We start from the raw sequence: 18,799 nt of genomic DNA on the forward strand, positions 1-18,799 counted from the left end.
TTATTTCATCCAAAAAACAATTAAAGATGTATCTATTCGATCTGTTCAGATTGGTATTCTTCAGATATGAAAGTATCAGTATTCAAAGGTCAACTTGTAGTCTATAGCAAGTTGTTGGGTAACAAACCGGAGATATTTGTCTCCTTGTAACTTATTTTATAAGCTACCTCTTCAGCATATATATATATGCTTATAAGTTCTTTGTTTAGACTGTTCAGTAGCTCTTTAAGTGCTTCTATACCCAATAAAAACATTACATGTTTTATTTAAAGGCGGTGACAATAGAGAGTGGGGGGTACACGGAGAAAGAGTATTGAGCATGAAAATGTATTGAGCATATTGCATGGATATATTTGCTTGAATGATAATGTACACATTGAATACAAAGTATAGTAACAGATTAAAAGAAAAGAGAGTGTCTTATGAAGGTAGAATGTGATGTATATAAAGAGGTTGTAACAAACATTTTAAATTAGGATAAAAAGACGTTGTAACAAACATTTTAAAGGAGAATGAAATTCAATCACTCTTGGATCACAAATGGAAATGAATCTGATTATAATGTAATTATCGAGCAGAGATGAAAGCTTGTTCTGATTGCTCCTGTCTTTTGATTGTCTTTTGAGTAATACTTTTATTTGCTTGTAGTCAATCTCTTATTTGTATTCGTATATTTAGTATAAGAGCTATTTGTTGTGCTATTTATTTGGTTCCTAAGGATGATCTTACAAGAAAAGAAAAATGGTGAATTAAGTATATATTGTCAAAGAATTTTTGCACTACCCGATCTTTTGATATTAGGCTCCTAAGTGATCTTGGATATAACACCTTATGTCGCATGTGAATCATGTCAAATAATAAGAGTCTTGAAGCAAGTTATATTGGATGATTAGGACTATCATGTGAACAAGGTATCCTCCTGTGACTGAGGGAGCAACTACAAGACTTGCTTCAATTTATTGAAGAGGACCTTGATCATATTGGTTCAGAGAGAACAGATCATGACCAGATGGATTCTCTACTGACCAGGTAATTGTAGCACTAAGAAGACTACAATTCATATAATGAAGTACCATGCATGTAGGATAGATGGCCTTTATGCTAATATATTGGTCATGGTATTCCACGATAGATGGATACTTGTTGGATCAAGGAGCTACGCTAAAGAATAAAGATATGACTTGCTGCCATGAGGTCAGAAAGTTGATATCAAATTCAGTAGGAGTTGGACAGTTCATTAGAAGCAACCTTGAAAGAGGAGGCCAAAAGCTTGATATTTTCTTAGTAAGTTCTCTAAGACCCCCTCCGTGATAACACTCTACGAAAATCAAACAATGGCTCCTACCCATGCTCCTGCTCCCGCTTCCGCTTCTACCCACGCTATTCTTGTCAGGTTTGAAACTATGTTTTCTCCTGCCCATTTAGCTAATAATGGGGCTGAAGGTTGATCTCTAGCTAAGGCAATGGATATTTTTCTGTCCCTCTGCTGCGGCTAGGGTCACCGCAGCTTTTGCTCCTGTGGCTCCTGCTATTAAGGATCACCATTCCCCTGCTGCTCAGCCTCGGGTTGCTGTGAGAAGATCTGCTATCTCTTATGCTGATGCGGCTGCCTATGAGGCAAGTATTGGGGGTCATGCTATGAAGTTGGGGCTCCGTTCAGCTGTGCCTATCTCTATAAGTAACCCAATTCTGATTCATCTAGATTCTGAGATGATGAGATTTTTACATCTGGAAGACTACTCTACCATAATTGTTTTTTTTGTTTTAGGGGATTTTGGCCCTCTGTCAGATCTGCATGCTTGGATATCCAAATATTGGGAACTTATCATTTCAGATTTAGTTCAGATTTATCTTGTGGCAAGGGGCTTTTTGTTTGTTAAATTTGCTAATGTTGAAGATAGAAATTCCATCTTGTGTCATGGTTTCTCTTGGGAGGAGAGGTTACCCTTGATGCCTAAACCTTAGTATAAGGATTTTGACCCATCGACTAAATCTTTTAATAAGATTCCTCTTTGGGTAAGGTTGTCGAATCTTCCCCTTCACTTATGGCTGGATTCAGTCCTGGAGGCTGTGGGGACTTCTTGCTGGTTGATGTCGCTTCTTCCAATGTGTTTCGCATTCTTGTGGAGATTGATGTCTCAAAGGGGCTCTCTGAAATGATTAAGTTGGCCTTTCCAAAAGGCTCTTGGATTCAGCTTCTTGATTACAAAGGTATTCCCTTCAAATGCAGGAAATGCCATAAGACCAGCCATCTCGCTACACAATGCTCCCCTAAAAAGATTAGATCGAAGAAATCACCTTCTTGGTGGTTGGGGGTGATCACTACACGGTTCAGAAAGTTTCCACAGTTGGGAATGGCTTGGAAGGCTTTTCTCTATAAGCTCTTTCTTTGGTGGAGGAATCTGTTGCTATCTCTAATGATTCAAATGTTGTCCCTATGGTGGTGACCAAGAATGTTGCACTTGTCCCTTCTTCGGTTGTTGGAAATGTTGATTTGAATGGTGTCCCTCTTGCAGCTCTATCTTAGGATAGTGTTGTTGTCCCTTCTTCTACTATTGTCCAAATCTCCCATTTGACTTTTGTAAGTCGTCCTGATGGATGCAACCTTGCTGATTTTTTTGTTGTGATGGATCATGATTGTGACCTTGAGTGGTCTACACCGTTGAGGTGTTTGGATTTATGTTTCTTTATCAGTTGCGTTGATTATGCTTTTGACTGATCGTTGAGATTATGATGTGATTTTTGGTTCACTGAGGTTTGTGCCAGTGGTTACCAGGAGCGATGTGGTATCATGAGGTTGTTCCGTGATTACCTTGAGATTGGTGCAGAGGTTGCACTGTGTACCATTACCATGCTACACTGGACTAGGTTCCTTTAGCAGTGGTTAGTCATGTTTATGACTGTGGTTGCTTATGTGTTTTACACGCTTTTTTTTAATGCAGAGTAATCAATCTTTATTAAATGCATTAATGATTAGAAATGGATTGTCCATGTTGATTTATTTGGTTATGTGCTGCGGACATTTACCTTGTTATATTTCTGATCTGAGAGATATTTGTTACTAATGTTATGTTTACATTTGAGATGACCTGAGGGTCAAATGTTACTCTTTGATTCCAATATCATAGATATTAGACTACTATGTTGTTCAGTTAATCATATTGCATGATGATGCCATTTTGAGATGACAGTGTGTTTTACGATGTTATCTGGTTATCTGGTATTTGGACATACCTCTGATTTCGCTATATGATGGATTTAATGCTATGGTTATTTACTTCATTCCTGCGTTGCTATGCTTTATGCGAACGTGAGTGATGTAAATAGATTATTTTAATATAATTAAATAAATGGTTAAATTAGGTGATTTAATGCATTTATTGCTTCGGCTATATTATTATATGCAATTGCACTTGATCGTGTTGTTTAGTGTGCAGGATTATATCCCTGGCAGTGGCACATGGAGTTAGTGATTCAGCTGTTCATATTTTACCAATGTCGTCCTTGTATGGTCGACGTATCCTTAATTAAATGTTTAAATTAAACCTTTCGATGATTATTTAATCCGAACTCATTTGCATTATGTGATTAGACCAGTAAGCGTGTCTGTGCATTTAGAGTTTCGCTTTGTCGCGAAAGTTGTTAAGGAGATTTATGTGTTTTTGGGTTTTCGGGCTTTTAAATTGATTTATTTTAATTTCTGGCAACTTTGCCATAAATGAATTCCTATTTATAGGAATAGCCTGTTTTTGTTTGGGTCGATTCGGGATTTAACTAGGTTGGCTGGTTATTTGCCCCCTAATCGATTATTCACTCGAAAAGTGAATAAATATCCAAAAAGGAATTTAATTCCTCACTTCTCACTTTCAAATTGGAAAGTTGGAGAGTAAAACCCGAAATCCTCTTCATGAGGATTTACTATTTTGTTCGTTGTGGGAGCTACGAGCGTGGGATCGTCGCGAGGTTGGGCTCGTTGGATCCAGCTCGGGGAAACCTTGGATTGCCGCGATTTTCAGCTACTTCTGCGAGATATTTATTTTATGGTTTAGATTCCCGTTTTGCCCTTTTGGCTGTGAGGTAGGGTTTTCCCATTTTATTGTTTCTGCTCCGTTTCAGCTTCTGTTTTTGATAGCCGTTTGTTTGGAGGCTGAGAACTAGTGTTCCCCTCCGTTTCTGTATGTTAGTTCTACCCGGTTGGGCGGGTATGAACATTTCCCTGTTTTTTGGGATGAGGGTTTGGGATTTTACGCCATTATGCTGGCCGTTTTTGCATACGGTGTCCGATTTCAGTTATTTTTGGATTTTTGGAATTTTTGAACCCAAAGGCCAAATGGGTTTTAATTTCGAAGTTTTTCCAAAATTTGTGATTTTTACCTCGTTTTGCGTGCCGCCCTGTTTTCTCGAGTTTTCTTGGCACAATGTGGGTCGTTGACTTGGATGATCCGTTTGGATATCAGTCAAACCACTTTTGCACTTTTATGTTGCATTGGGATGCGTGTTGCATCCGTACTCCCGACGTGTTCGATTGAGTGATTTTATACTTGCTATGGTTTCTTTTGGAACCTTTGCTTTTGTTTCGTGAACGCTAGGATTCGTGTAGAATCCATACTCTCGGATTGAAGCCGGTTGAGTGAGTTCACGATGTTTGGTCTTGTTACATCATTGGGATTCGTGTAAAATCCATACTCTTGGATTGAGGCCGGTTGAGTGATTTCATGATGTATGATTTTATTAGCTTTGGGATTCGTGTAGAATCCGTCCTTCCCGTGTTGCTTTCAGTTGGGTGTTTTCTTGCATTGTGTTCTCATTCCTGTCCTTGTGTTATGATCTTCGTGATGGTGGTGCGCCACACAGAGTACGTACGCGTACATTTGTTGGGTGACTTGCGAAGCCCGATCTTCCGTGGATTTGCCGGAAGTTATGATCATTGGAGTTGGGATGGGAGTATGCATGCCCACGGGCACTTGTCGTAGGATGAGCATGGGTAGGGTAGGGTAGCATATGGAGGGGGCTTCTACCTCGCAGCCTGGTGATCATTGTGCCCAGAGGGTTGGCGAAGGAAGCTTTAATTAAGTGAAAATTAAATAAAATGTGTGACTGGTAATAAAACTTAAGATAATAAAAAAGTTTGGGGTGCAAGAGCCTTTCCGTTGAGGGATGTTGAATCTGCGCAAGTCCTAGCTTGGGCTTTTTGATGCCAAGCGACTCTCCATGATGTTAGTCGCTACATAGTAGCCTATTGAGTGTCTGACCAGGACCTGTACTCCTTGCATTGTCTTAGGTTCTTGGTTGCAGCCATCATACTGTCTGGCGTGAGTGTTAGCCATGGATGTTGTGCTTTATGTGTGTTTGTGGTTGGATCACTATCTCCATCAGCACGACGGGTGTGGACCTATGGGTGCCACGTGGTTGGGAAGCGTAGCTACCTTCACCACTGCTAGGGATCGGTGCACAGAGACGATCTGTTGTCCTAGTGCGACCGTTGTTGGATGTCTTCACTTGGTACTTCGGGTTCCGGAGTATGCTTTCTTGTGATTTATGCTTTCATTGGAATGCTTGTATATCATGTTTAGATGATGTTATTTTATTTGGCGCATTCCCTTATTATGATGTTTAGCATATGATTAGATGATGTGATTTGCTTTAGTAGTATATCTGTTGCTTACTGTTGTTTAGCATGTGATAGGTGATGTTATCTACTATAGGATTATCTTATGCGTTATCACTAGCATGTTAGATTTCCTTATGCTTTTAGTGTTGCATGTTTTAGTAGTGACGTCCCTATTACGACAGTACCGACGATCTGGTCGGTGGCTTGGGATGCTACGCGCGGGGGATGGCTAGGATCCACGATGGTCTTATGATGCTATTGACGGTTGGGAGGAACCGCGTACTTAGTTTGGTTGTTTTGTTCCTGAGATGTATTTCTGTACATCGCGATGTTGCTTTTGTTCTCTGCGATGTTAATTTCAGTGTGTTCTTTGCTGCTGTAGTTAAATGGATAGATGTTCTCCTTTCTGTGTTGTTCTTGTGCTCGAGTGTTCATTCCTCGAGCCTTCGTGGATCCGGTACTCCCCGATGTGGAGGTTCTTTTGTCAGTTTTTCCCCGTTTTTGTGTTCTGGAAGTGTTTTTACTTTCTATGGGTGACATTTGTTCAGCATTGTGCGACACTGATAAAGTATCGCACGCCCATAGAAAGAATGTTGTACGATACTATAAAGTGTCGCACGCATTACTAGAGAAATGTCGTACGACACTGGAAGAGTGTCGCACGGCTTTATTAGAAATGTCGCGCAATACTTTTCCAGTATCGCACGCCTTCTTGAGAAGTGTCGCACGCAATAAGGGAGAAGTGTCGCCCTCCCTTAGTAAAAAGTGTCGCACGATTTTTGTGAAAAACTTGTGCGTGCCATCAGCGAGCACTTTCCTTTGTGATCCGATCTTTTTGAGAGTGGTTTTGGATACCCTTTTGGGCGTTCTTCGAGCCTATGTTGTTGCATTTTGAATTGAGGAAGTTTCTTTTGAATTCAGTTTTTGGGTTTCTGTTGTAGTCCTTCGAGGTTTAAAAAATGTCGTTTAAATTCCTTATACTTAAGATATATTTTAATATATGCGACAAATCGTTTGAGATAGGTTTCAGACCTCTCAGATTTAAGTTATGGATTCTAAGAAATTTCAGGGCTTCAGAAATCCAGACTTAGCCAATTTTTAGGGCTTCAGGATTTCAGGCTTAGCCAAATTTCGGGATCCTGCATTTTACCCCAGCTTGGTGTTTTGTTGATGAGTGGTCATTTCTTGTGCCCTCATCTTGTTGTGGTGGTTGTTGGCTTTTGTTTGGGTGTGTCAATTGGGTAGTGGCGTTCGGAGATTCGTTGGTTGTCGGGATTGTGTTGAAGTCTTCTGTTGCAATCTTTGTGATCCCTGTATGATGTTGTCTTGTACATTCATACTTGTAAAAAAAAAAATATCTTGGCTTGATTTGAATCCTTGTTTCCAAGGATCTCCGAGCTGGGCATTACACTTCGGTTGCTGGAAATGTTGATTTGAATGGTGTCCCTCTTGCAGCTCTATCTTAGGATAGTGTTGTTGTCCCTTCTTCTACTATTGTCCAAATCTCGGGTGGTGGTGTTGTTTCAATTGTTTTATCTCCTGTAGCGAGGGTGTTGGGGGTTGGTTGTGAGGCTGAATGCCTTGATTGGTAGAAGGTCGCTAGGAAGATGATAGATGGACAACAATAAAAGGAAAGAGAGTCAAGTCCTCCAAACTTTCGTTTGATATGCCTTTACGTTCTCAAAAGACGGGACCGAAATGTAAATCTTGATGCTCAATATTGTAAAAGGTTTCAAGTCCTTTCAAAACCTGTTGCTCGCCTGCTCTTTTAGAGGCTGACCCTTTTTGTTTGGCTCTCCTGGCCTTTTAGGCCCATTGTATCTTTGTTGGTTGTCATGGTTAAGGACTTAATGTCTATATCTTTTGTAACCATTGAGTTTCAGGCACCCATCTAAAACCTGTTTTGAGACAATTCATGGTGATTTTTCTTGTGCATGTGTTATAAGTTATGAACATCCTTGTTAGCCGACGATCTCTAAATGATAAGATACTCATACATTGTACGCTATTACCTTCATTACAGCGATCACTAACCAAAGATACAATAATCATATTACATGTTGTATTGATACAAAATGTAATCATATCAATAATAATTCTATTATATAATTATTATTATTATATTATATTATAATATATAGTTAATTTATATTATAATATATATAATATTAAAATATAAACGAGTGGTGTCCTTGGTGACCACCGTATATTAAGGAAGAATAAGTCTTCCTCCAAATATGAACTGAATAAAATAATCTATTCACTTTAAAATATTTAACTTTTTAGAGGGAGAGGTGCAAATATACCCTAAAGCTTGAAGATTTTTTTTCGGGTAGTATTTGAGAGTGCACAGGATAAGAAAAAACTCATGGTCTCTCCCTGTTATTGGGTTAACAAGTATCTACTATTGTTGAAACCTTAGTACCCAGCTTTCAATGCGGTGATGAAAAAATCCTTGTTTGGTCATGGCTTCCAAATCTGCCATTACAGTTATTGTGTCTATCTTGTCTTGAAGCTATTGGTAATACTTTAGCTAAATCCTTGGAGATAGACAAGGATTCTTAAGATTTCTTACATACAACTTTTGCCCATATTCTAGTGGAGATGGATTTATCAAAAGCCTTGAAAGCCTCTCCAGCCGATTTATCTCTAAAATTGTTAAATGAAATTTTGGATGCAACCAGTGGACTACGAAAGAATTCCCTTCAAATTTAGAAAGTGTTTCTAGATAAAACATGTGGCTGCAAATTGCAACAAGAAGCTGATTCATAAACAAGCTATACTTTTGAAAAAAAATGTACCCCTCAAATGTATAATGTGGAGTGGTGAGGATTCAGGAAGATTGTGAAATTCCCCCATCTGAGCCCATATCATCAGCCAAACATTGGACAAGAAAAACAGATTGAGAGTCCAAACAGCTAGAGCGGGATGCACCAGCAAGAAGAGGTGGCTAAATTGCTGATAAAACTGCAAATCATCAACAAAAGGTTGGAGCAGAATAGAACAATAACACCAAATGGATAAGTGGGTTGAACAAGCGACAAGAGGCAGCCATAGTTCCAATTAAACTGCATACCGTCAACCAAAGATAGGAGCAGAATAAGAACAACAAATGGAGGAGTCCACTCAGCTAGAGGTGGGTGCACCAGCAACAAGAGATGGAGTAGGATCCACAATATTGGTATAGATAAACCTTTTAACTCCAAAATATTACAATTAACACCTAGTATAACTGTATAACATTAGATGCATGCCTTGCAACACTATAACTACATTTAAGTCCAGGAATATTTGAACTTAATACCTCATATAATATAATTTCTACAGCAAGTCAAATTGTGATATTGCTATTAGGATTTAACTCTGTGATTTTTTGAGTCAAACTCATTGACCCATATTTCATGAATAGTGATTTAACATGAATCCGTCTCTCATGAGAATAAGTGGAACACTCAGCACTCATTGGATCTAGGTGATGCTCACAGGGGTGAAGCACCGGGACTTCCCGGGAGGTCACCCATCCCAGTACTACTCCAGCCTGAGCGCGCGCTTAACAACAGAGTTTCCTCCATGATTAAACCCAAAGCTTGCAACCCCATAGTGATTCATGTTGAATAACTACTCATGAAATATGGGTCAATGAGTTTTTGACTCAAAAATCACAGAGTTAAATCCTGATAGCAATATCACAACCTAATATAATATTATTAAATGCATGCCCTACAAGACAAGAACAACATCTCATGTGCCTAAATCATCATATCTTGACATATTATTTGTAAAAAACAGCAAATGATTAATCTTAGTGGTTTTGAGATGAATAAACAATTCGCCATAAGATATGCAACACTTTTGCATATGGCAATTATGTGCCTTTAATCCAGTTGCCTCTGGCAAAACAAAAAAGGCCAAAAAGTTCCAAACTTCAAACTTTGCATAGAAAACGCCCTAAAGTGTGTGATGACCACATTGACCTTCAAGTACTGAGTTTGAAGTTTAGAGTTGCCATGTTGTAGAGTTGCCATGTTGCCATTTCTAGAAGACCAAATCACACTGTTGGAAATTCCCTGCAGCTGAAACTTTCGACTCAAGAATGTCAGCTACTAGGCTAAGCATTGAAATCCCAGGTATCTTCAATTTTAATTTTGTATGTTTTTTATTCTCCAATTTTATAGAAATACATTGTTACCTTGACATGGTTTTTTATCTTCCATGCATTGTTCGTAACCCAGTAGACAAAGTCGCCAGTAACAAATATCCCCGTGCAACATATTTTACAGAGGAGGAACTAAAGAAGAGTTCGTTGTACATACAGATCAGCACAAATCTTGTTAATCATTTCAACTTTATTTCCAGATTTCCCTTGCTAGTTTCTGTCTACATAAATACTATGTCCCATTCTTTCAGACAAACCTTCAAATTCGGCTTGACCCTGAGATGCGTGCACATGATCAAATCGCCCTGGGTACTGTACACTCTGAATGTTACATATGTACAATTTGAACAACAGTTATTTTCTTGATGATCAGAAAATAGGCAGGTATGCAACTCTTAACAAAAGCAGACACCTTTAAACTGACAAAAATACATGTTTCTGAGAGTATACCATTTTATGTTGATATGCAGGCATCACAAGGTAACTGTGCTGATGCAGGGATTTTTGTAACAGCATCTTTCAAAGCTAATTCCTTCTGCACCCTCATTTTTCGCTCAGCCTCACATTTTGCTATCCACTCCTCCAGCTCCAGGATCTCTTTCCTTGCTCTCTTCTCTTCTTCCCCAGGGAGAGAACAAAATAATCTTCATTCCAAGAATTCTGCACATAATCCTATTGATCATTCCCAGCTTTTTATCCAAACATATCATTGACCATTCTGGTCATGCAGTTTTTTCATGGTCTCTTTCTAGTTTTTGTATGCATTGATATCACATTTGTTTCAGAATATAACATGAAACTCATCAAAGAGAAATTATCACTCTGAATTGCTACAATTTCCTTTCTCTTGGACATAACTTTGACTCAGTTCACCCTGAGGCATCTGTGCATTTTATGCATCAGATGGATTTTCACATGATATGAGGACCCTAAAGTTTTTTCACCATTTTTCAGAATCATGTGCACCATCCCTTCCATAGCTGTCAACAATAGCATGTCCCCTTCCATGATAATTGTCTTTGTTACGCAATTCTCCTGATGTTCGACTCTGTCTGAAAGGCACATGTTCTCTGTTAAATTCATATGCATTGTGGATATTTCCATCTTGTCCAACTGCACAATCTGTTAAAGATTTTGTTTCCCGCCTCTGATAGTTTTGTCTGCCATTAAAATAAGAACCTTTGTATAGTTCCCTACCATCTATTCGACCATTACAGCCCATGCCTGAATGAATTGGCCGGGAGTATTTGTTGTCCCCTGAACCTGGCCTCAACATCACTTCCCTTTCATAGCTTGGACCTCCAGAATTTGGCTGCACATAACCACCAACTCCATTAAACCCAGGTTGTGCACAATAAACATCCACTGATTCTGGCAAGATTAATTCTTCTCTTCCCTCACTACCTCCAGATCCTGGTCGTTCATAGTTTCCACCTCCAGAAGCTGTTGGAGAGATGACTCCCCTGTCATTACTGTATTCATTGCAGCCAAAGCCATTGCCAGAGATGGACAAAGCTTCCACTTCATGCACGCCTCCAACTGAATTAGAGTGACCTAATGTCTGCTTTTCAAACCTGCTTCCACCTGATGCAGATTGGGATAATACTTCCAGTTCATATCTGCTGCCACCTGACCCAGGTCGGGGAAACACTCCCCTTTCACAGCTGGTCCCACTTGAATCAGACCGGGGTAATGCTCCTCTTCCATACCTGCTTCCACCTGATTCAGGCCGAATCAATACTTCTTGGTTGAACCTGCTACCACCTGACCGGGATTGCGGTAACACTTCCCTTTCACTCCTACTACCACCTGACCCAGGTCGCAGTAACAATTCCCTTTCGCTCCTGCTTCCACCAGAAATAGGTTGAGGTGATGCTTCCTTGTTGAACCTGCTACCTTCTAGCCCAGATTGCGGCAATCCTTCCCTCTCATACCTGCTCCCACCTGACCAGGGGTGGAGCAATCCTTCCCTTACAGAACTGCTCCCACCTGATCCAGGTCGGAGCAATCCTTCGCGATGAAACCTGCTACCATCTGACCCAGGCTGATGTAATGCTTCACTTTCGTACCTGCTCCCACTTGACCCAGGTCGCGGCAACACTTCCCTTTGATACCTGCTTCCCCCTGACCCAGGCCAAGCCAATGCTTCCCTTTCATACCTGTTCCCACCTGACCCAGGACGGGGAAATGCTTCCTGATTATACCTGTTCCCACCCGACCGAGGTCGAGGAAATGCTTCCCTTTCATATCTGCTCCCACCTGAACCAGGCCGAGGAAATGCTTCCCTTTCATAATACCTGCTCCCACCTGAACCAGGCCGAGGCAATGCTTCCCTTTCATAATACCTGCTCCCACCTGAACTAGGCTGAGGAAATGCTTCCCTTTCATAATACCTGCTTTCACCCAAACCAGGCTGGGGAAATGTTTCCCTTTCATAATACCTGCTTTCACCTGAACCAGGCCTAGGAAATTCTTCCCTCTCATACCTGCCTCCTTTGGATGGAGGAGAATACATTGCTTTGTTACGCATGATCTCTGTTTCTGCTTGCTCCTCTCTCTGAATAACACCACAGTTTGGCTGTGCCAACTCTGGAGGGCAACTGGAACCATGGTTAGGACTCTCCTTGCTTAAACCTTCCCTTCGATAAATGCCTCTAACTGATGTCTTAACACCATCAGCACTGCTCGGCCTGTTCTCAAAACTATTTGCGCTCTCATCATTTCCAAGGAGAGAAGGATTTCTGGACAGATAGGCATCAGGTTTTTCAGTCACTGTCTCAGGCTTCTCCAGAGTAATCTGTTCATTCCCTCTCAAAAGTGAGGGCCTAAAGAACTGTGGTCTCTGAGGTTCAAAACGATTCAAATCAGGTTGAGTAACATCATTCAAACAGCTTCTGGATTGTGCTTGCAAAGAGAGATATTGTAATTTTTCCAGCTGTTCTTTTGAATCCAGCTGATTGTCTTTTGATTGTTGCTGTTGCACATTTGTGTTTGCTGTAGTAAGTGAAGCTTGTAAAGAAGGAAACTCCTCCCCAGAAAGAACTGCAGTCTTTTCCACAGGAACAGATTCCAGCTTCCCAGATGCAGATGGTACAGAAGTGGAATGCAATCCTCGAAGACTACGAGGAACATAAACATCAGACTTATCAACAGCAGAAGCAGCCTTAGGATTATCCTTAACAAGGCCTACATTTGCTGATTCTGTCTGTGAAATATTGGACCACCCACTTATAGTTATATCAGTTGCTGTTGGCTTTATGGATTCACCAGTTTCCTTCTTTAAATTTGCAGTGCTGCCAGATCCAATCTTTATGGGCTGCTTCACAGGACGGGTAAGAACAAGCATCCCATGGCTGGCTCCTTTAGGTCGTCCTCCAGATCCTGGTGCATTCACCGCAGTCTTCACAGCTGGCTCTTTTTTTCCAAACAAATCATTCAAATTGACAGAAGCAAACTTGTTGACACGAGCCATTCAATGCCAGATAAACTATCTGCAGTTGTAATCCAGATGAAACAAATGAATATTCCACGGTTCTTTAATAAAAGTCTTAACACAAATCAAGAACTTCAAAATTCAATTGACACAAATTGCACATTTATTATTATTATTTGATAATTTAGAAAAGCAATTTAAACAAAATTGCAGATAATCTTTCATGACCAATCTAGCAAATGGAGTTGGAAAGATAATTGAAAAAAATATACCAACTTGAGAACATATTAGCAAAACGAAAATAACATTAGCAGAAAACCTCTTATTGCACACACTAGATAATTTGACTTAACATATTAGGAAAATCAGCAGTGCACTGACAGAAATCTCATTTAATTAAACATTGTCCCTTCAAAATCTATATGCTCCACTCATAACAAAAAATCTAGAAACGAAAAAATTGACGCTTGTGAATATTTAAAATATATTGAGTTCAAAATCTATACAATCCAATCTCACAACCTCAATTATCAGCATACCTCAAAGGAAAAGAAAACTTACTCATCCAATGAAAATATTATATTTAAAACATTTTAGAATTCACAGTGTATATTTTCTGCTCCAACAACTAAAAAATCTATGTTGGTAGAACAAAAACTTTTGGATTCAACTGCATATGCTTATTTGATTTACGTTTTGGATAATACCCACTGATCCATCATAATAAATTGTAGCTTCCAATGTGAGGTGGACAAAGACAATGTCTGTGTAGCCAAGGATTTTGAGTTAAAAATCTATAAACAAATAAGTTGTAGAACAAGAACTTATGGATTATACTGTGTATGTTTATTTGATTTAAGTTTTGGATATTCCATTGTGAATTTGACCAAAAGTAGAGACTGTTAACAGTACTAAAAGCACAGGCAATAACCAAAGAAAAACAAGAGCTTTAAATAGCAGAGAGACTAAGCAAAAGAACAAATTCACCAAATGAATGTTTGAACTTTAATTGTCTAACCCTGAAGATAAATATTTGGGAAACCAATGTTTAACAGTGAGTTCTGGAATAATTAGAGAATGTTGAAAGAACAAACATACAAAGAGCACAACAAGAACTCAATATGAAATATGTAAGTACACATATTGTAATAGCAACATAAGTACAGACGAAGTCAGGTGTCTAGCCAGAACTCTAACGGATTCAGTTTCAAATATTTAAGTTCCATCGCATTAACAGTGTTTCCAAGTCAAAAACTTGTAAAGCCCTTAACAAAGACCGAGGCAAAAAAAGATAATACAAGGTTACATCTCTCTTAATCAATAGAAATCCAAAAATTGAAAATCACTACTACTTAAATAAATTAGGATACAGACGAATTTCCTACAGCACTTAAAGCCTCGAGATTTCACAGTGAGAGTTGCAAAAATACACTAGTATGACAGATTCTAAAACTGGAGAATGATACAAGCACATTCATAAAATTAAAAGGCACATGACATGATTAAATTTAGAAAACTTAACACTGCAAATTGTCGTCCAAAATAGAATATTGAGGCTTCCAAAGCAGGTTTCCAGGTTAAAATCACAGGAAGCAGGATAAAATGTTGAAACATCAAATCCACCGGATAAATCATAACCCAATGAATTGAGACCTGATGGAAATTCTAGAGCGCAATTAAGAAAAGAACCTACACCCAATACCCTTGGTCATGGTAATCTAAACCAAAAGCAGCCTCACATAAGGTATTTTTGCCATTCAAAACAATGAATGAATAATAAATCATATTGTGATTAAGATGCAGTATATTTTGACAACAAACTTTACCAGCCTTTATATTGTGTTAAAAACTAGTAAAAGGTACATGCAAGATAAAATATATGACTGGATGTAAATCTAGCATAACGGCAAGATTATTGGCCGAAAAATTACAGAGCCTCCAAAACGGTCAAGAGCTTTATATGATGAAACAACACTTGCTACAAACAGCATACAAGCAAAGTATTTTAAAAAGCTCAAAAACAAAAGATATATGTAATTATAATTAATTTGATTTAAATACACAAATTCTCCCAATCTTATTGGCAAAGGCCCAATTTTCTATGAAATGTCTCAAAAATTGAACACAGTTGTTACAGTTGCCCATCCTCACAAGATCAACTCAAAATCCTCCATTCTAGCTTATGAATTATGAAGAAAACTACCCTGATTAAATAAACAAAGACAAAAAAAGTTTTAACGCAAATAAAGCACTTCATAAAAGGAAAAAGGTAAGAATAAAATGCAAATTAAAATATTTATACAGCCATAAAAATTTAGTTACCATCACAAAAGAGAGATTGAGTAAAAGAAAGATGCTTAAAATTTTGTAATGATTCAAATAACTTCTCAAAATACCCAGTAACTCCAATTTTCACTGGAAATGCTTATTCTGCCTAAACTGCTAGAGAAGCCTTGTTCCAAAGTCAAACAAGCACATACTAACAGAAGAAATACCCAAAATAAACAATCCTTCAATGATTATATTAACTCTCAAATGCAAAGGAAATCTCAATTTCAACATGGATAGCCACAAATATGTAGTGCAATCCAGAACAGCTTTTGATTCTGGAAAAGTAAACATTTGTTAAATGCAAAAATAGCTTGCACTTCCTTAGGTTGTGTATACTTAATATATAATGTTATCCATAACAGCTTCTGGTCCGGAAAAAGCAAGCTCTTGTTATATGCAACAATGGCTTGCACGCAATTAAGTTCTGTATGCTTCACATGTGCACATCTTAATGCAATTCTCCTCTTTTACCAAATCAATTAGTGCTAAAGTTTAAATAAAAATATCTACTACAATTTCATTATGTATAAAATCCCAATTATAAATCCAATTTTAATTTGCTTTATCACCCACTGGAACTTTACATGATGCTTGTCTTATTTTAAGAAAAGAAAATATACTCTCATCATTAAGAACTAGTTTTCATCACCAACAAAACAGAGCAAAATTTAAAAATATTTTTTTTAAACACTGTTACTTAACAGCCGACACAATCTAAGAAACATACTTAAAGGCCACTGCCTCAAAAAATAAAAATGCACAGGATTTCTCCATAAAAGACACTGAAACCCCCAATTATAAACCAAAAAGTTATAGGCAATATCAAACCCTTAAAGATAAAAAAATTCTAGAAACCTCAACTGAGCGCTGGTTCATTTAAGCGAAAATGTAGTTGTAAAGTTTTAATCTGGCCATCAAAACCTTCAAAAAATTCGAGAGAACGGGAATTTCTCCAACATCCCAAATTTTCACAGGGAAAACAACAGAGATGCCGCAGTCTTCAAATTTTGTGGAAACGACCATCACCCATAAATAACCATTTAAAGAAAAACTAATTTAGAAGACAAAAAAGTTTAAAAAGGAAACAAGCCCAAAACAATATCATGTCAAATCATCGAAAATGTAGAGAAATTCTCCTTCAAAACATAATGGCTCTTATGGTAAGAAAACCAAAAACATGCAGCCATATCTCAAAGATAAGGAGCAAAAAAGTCTACGAAGCTAAGTTTGTGAAAAAAATCAAGTCTCTGCGCACAAAAGAAGAGAAAAATGATCTTACACAGACAAAATAGACGACTGCTTAAAATGGAAAAGCAATACGTATATGCGGTAATTTTGACGGAAATCCACCAAGATTAACAAGCCCTCGTAATTTTGAGGCAACAATTTCTAAAACTTTTAAGTGTATAAGGATTCAGTTGACTGTTCCATTATATGGAGAAACCCTGAATCTATTATAGACATAAAAAAAAACGGTAAAACAAACACAAAAGAAATGTCTCCAATGAATGATCTTGCACTAAAACACTCGCCGAAGACACTGAAAATTACAGAAAGATCCCTATAAAGTTTTGGCAAGATAGCAAGAATATCATGCTGTTTCTTTAAAAACCCGAAGTTCTTAACAAATTTATCGAGTATAACAGAACTGATTTGTCCTATATATTCACAGGCAAATGTGACAAAGCAAAAACTGACTGCCTCGAATGAATGAAAAAGTGCAAAGGAAGTTTCTGTTAAAATTTCCGAGGAGTTAGGACTCCGCAAAGGCGAGTCGTTGCCTAGGCATGAGACCAGAAAATTTCCGAGAGTGCTTAGCACAGTCAACTTGAAAATTTAAAAAGAAAGATAACGAGAAAAATCCTTTAAAATCCTTAAGTGGTGTTGGTGTTATTGAATCTGAGTTTTCGTTAAGTTTTTCATGAGTCTGATCGCGGCAAAGCCCGGGTTTCAACCAGTTGACCAAATCAAAATACTAAAAGCATGGCCAGATTCACCCGGGCTTTAATATGGGCCGTGCACTGTCTGATAGTGTGAATTCTGTAGCACTAATGATGCTAATTAGCCTAATTGCGATTTAATATAAAAATATAGGACTGTAAGGTCTTAGGATTTCGAACAAACACTTTCATATGAAAACGGCGACTTATATAAAGATTCATTAACATCTCAAGATATTCAAACACTTTAAATAGGAAGAAACAAACTACTTAAACGAACCAAAGCGACATCATCTGAATGAATATGCATAAGAATTCTCCCTCAAGACTTCAAACACCTAAATTTCCGCAAACCAAACGACAAAGCTACAGCAACATATCAGATTTCGCAAATAAAATTCTCTAAAATGCTCAATTGTGTAAAGATAAGATAGTCTTTAAACAAAGATTAAAAAAATCAGTCCGGTAAATCAAAACCTAAATTAAAACCAAAAGACGATCGAAATTCAAGCCGGGAGAGAAAACCCGTACCGACTAAACTGAACCTCGACGATCCGATCCGCTGATTGCCACACAAAACTTCGGAGATTTAGATAGCTCGCGGGAATCCAAACCTCTACCAAACAGGCCTGGAAATAATAACAAGCGAAAATATTGATGTGGTTCAGCGTAAGAAGAATGATTTACAACAACAGAATTTTTTATGTATGAATACAAGCTCGATATTTGAGTTTTATTTCTTTACTCTTAATGTTATGAAGCTTTGGCCAACGCGTTGCCGTCCAGCTGGCATGCAACGGACGGCTGGGATTCAATTCAGTTTCCTTTTAACAGAAGATCGGATTTGATTGGAATTTATGAATTACAGTTTGATATTTTGTCGGTGTGCCATTTTTAATTGAAACACTGCTATAACGTTAGTGGCGGGCCATATTGGTTTGTGGTGGGCCCCTCGATGATAATATTACCGTTTGAGTGTAATGAGAGATTGTGTTTGAGTTCTTCATTGGATTGTGATGGAGTATGAATGAATGAATGAAAGATTCTTAATGACGTCCATGAGGCCATAAGCTTAAGGGACCCGCATATAACTCCTAGTCAGTCTGATGTGATTTCTCCAGTGTTTCTCTTTTGTTGTGAATTTGCATTAGTAACAAGAGATGTTTCCACTTGTGGAGTTATAGCCATAGGCTTGTAATAGTAGGTGTTATTTGGTTTTTAATATTACTCACTAGCAACAACGAAAAAAAAAAAAACATTGTCTATTGTATAATTATAATTTATAGGTGTTTAAAGAGAACAACAATATAAATAAGGTGTTGATTCTT

At 38.2% G+C, this 18,799-nt stretch overlaps 1 protein-coding gene across 4 annotated transcripts; it reads right to left on the minus strand.

The window, feature by feature from the left end:
- Positions 1–9,357: 9,357 nt before the first annotated feature.
- Positions 9,358–18,178, minus strand: LOC149533002 (uncharacterized). Of its 4 annotated transcripts, none has more exons than XR_016358042.1 (4): positions 18,003–18,178; positions 10,218–13,258; positions 9,801–10,088; positions 9,358–9,684 (listed from the first exon to the last, which is right to left on the minus strand). XR_016358042.1 is itself a non-coding variant. In XM_089807351.1 (2 exons), exon 2 carries the CDS (start codon positions 13,237–13,239, stop codon positions 10,708–10,710), a length of 2,532 nt encoding a protein of 843 aa, XP_089663477.1. In that variant the 5' UTR covers positions 13,240–13,258; positions 18,003–18,178; the 3' UTR covers positions 9,358–10,707. The 4 variants fall into 4 exon arrangements, 1 of the variants encoding a protein (XP_089663477.1); XR_016358041.1 differs by having other exon boundaries at positions 9,358–9,690; XR_016358040.1 differs by having other exon boundaries at positions 9,358–10,088.
- Positions 18,179–18,799: the final 621 nt, after the last annotated feature.

Source organism: Cupressus sempervirens, chromosome 10, assembly GCF_028749045.1.
Source record: "Cupressus sempervirens isolate cs-2001-9-10 chromosome 10, ASM2874904v1, whole genome shotgun sequence".
In the NCBI taxonomy this organism is placed as follows: domain Eukaryota; kingdom Viridiplantae; phylum Streptophyta; class Pinopsida; order Cupressales; family Cupressaceae; genus Cupressus; species Cupressus sempervirens.

Bases quoted from the DNA above. Each gene is read 5' to 3' on its own strand.
- LOC149533002 (XM_089807351.1), bottom strand. From the start codon at position 13,239: ATGGCTCGTGTCAACAAGTTTGCTTCTGTCAATTTGAATGATTTGTTT.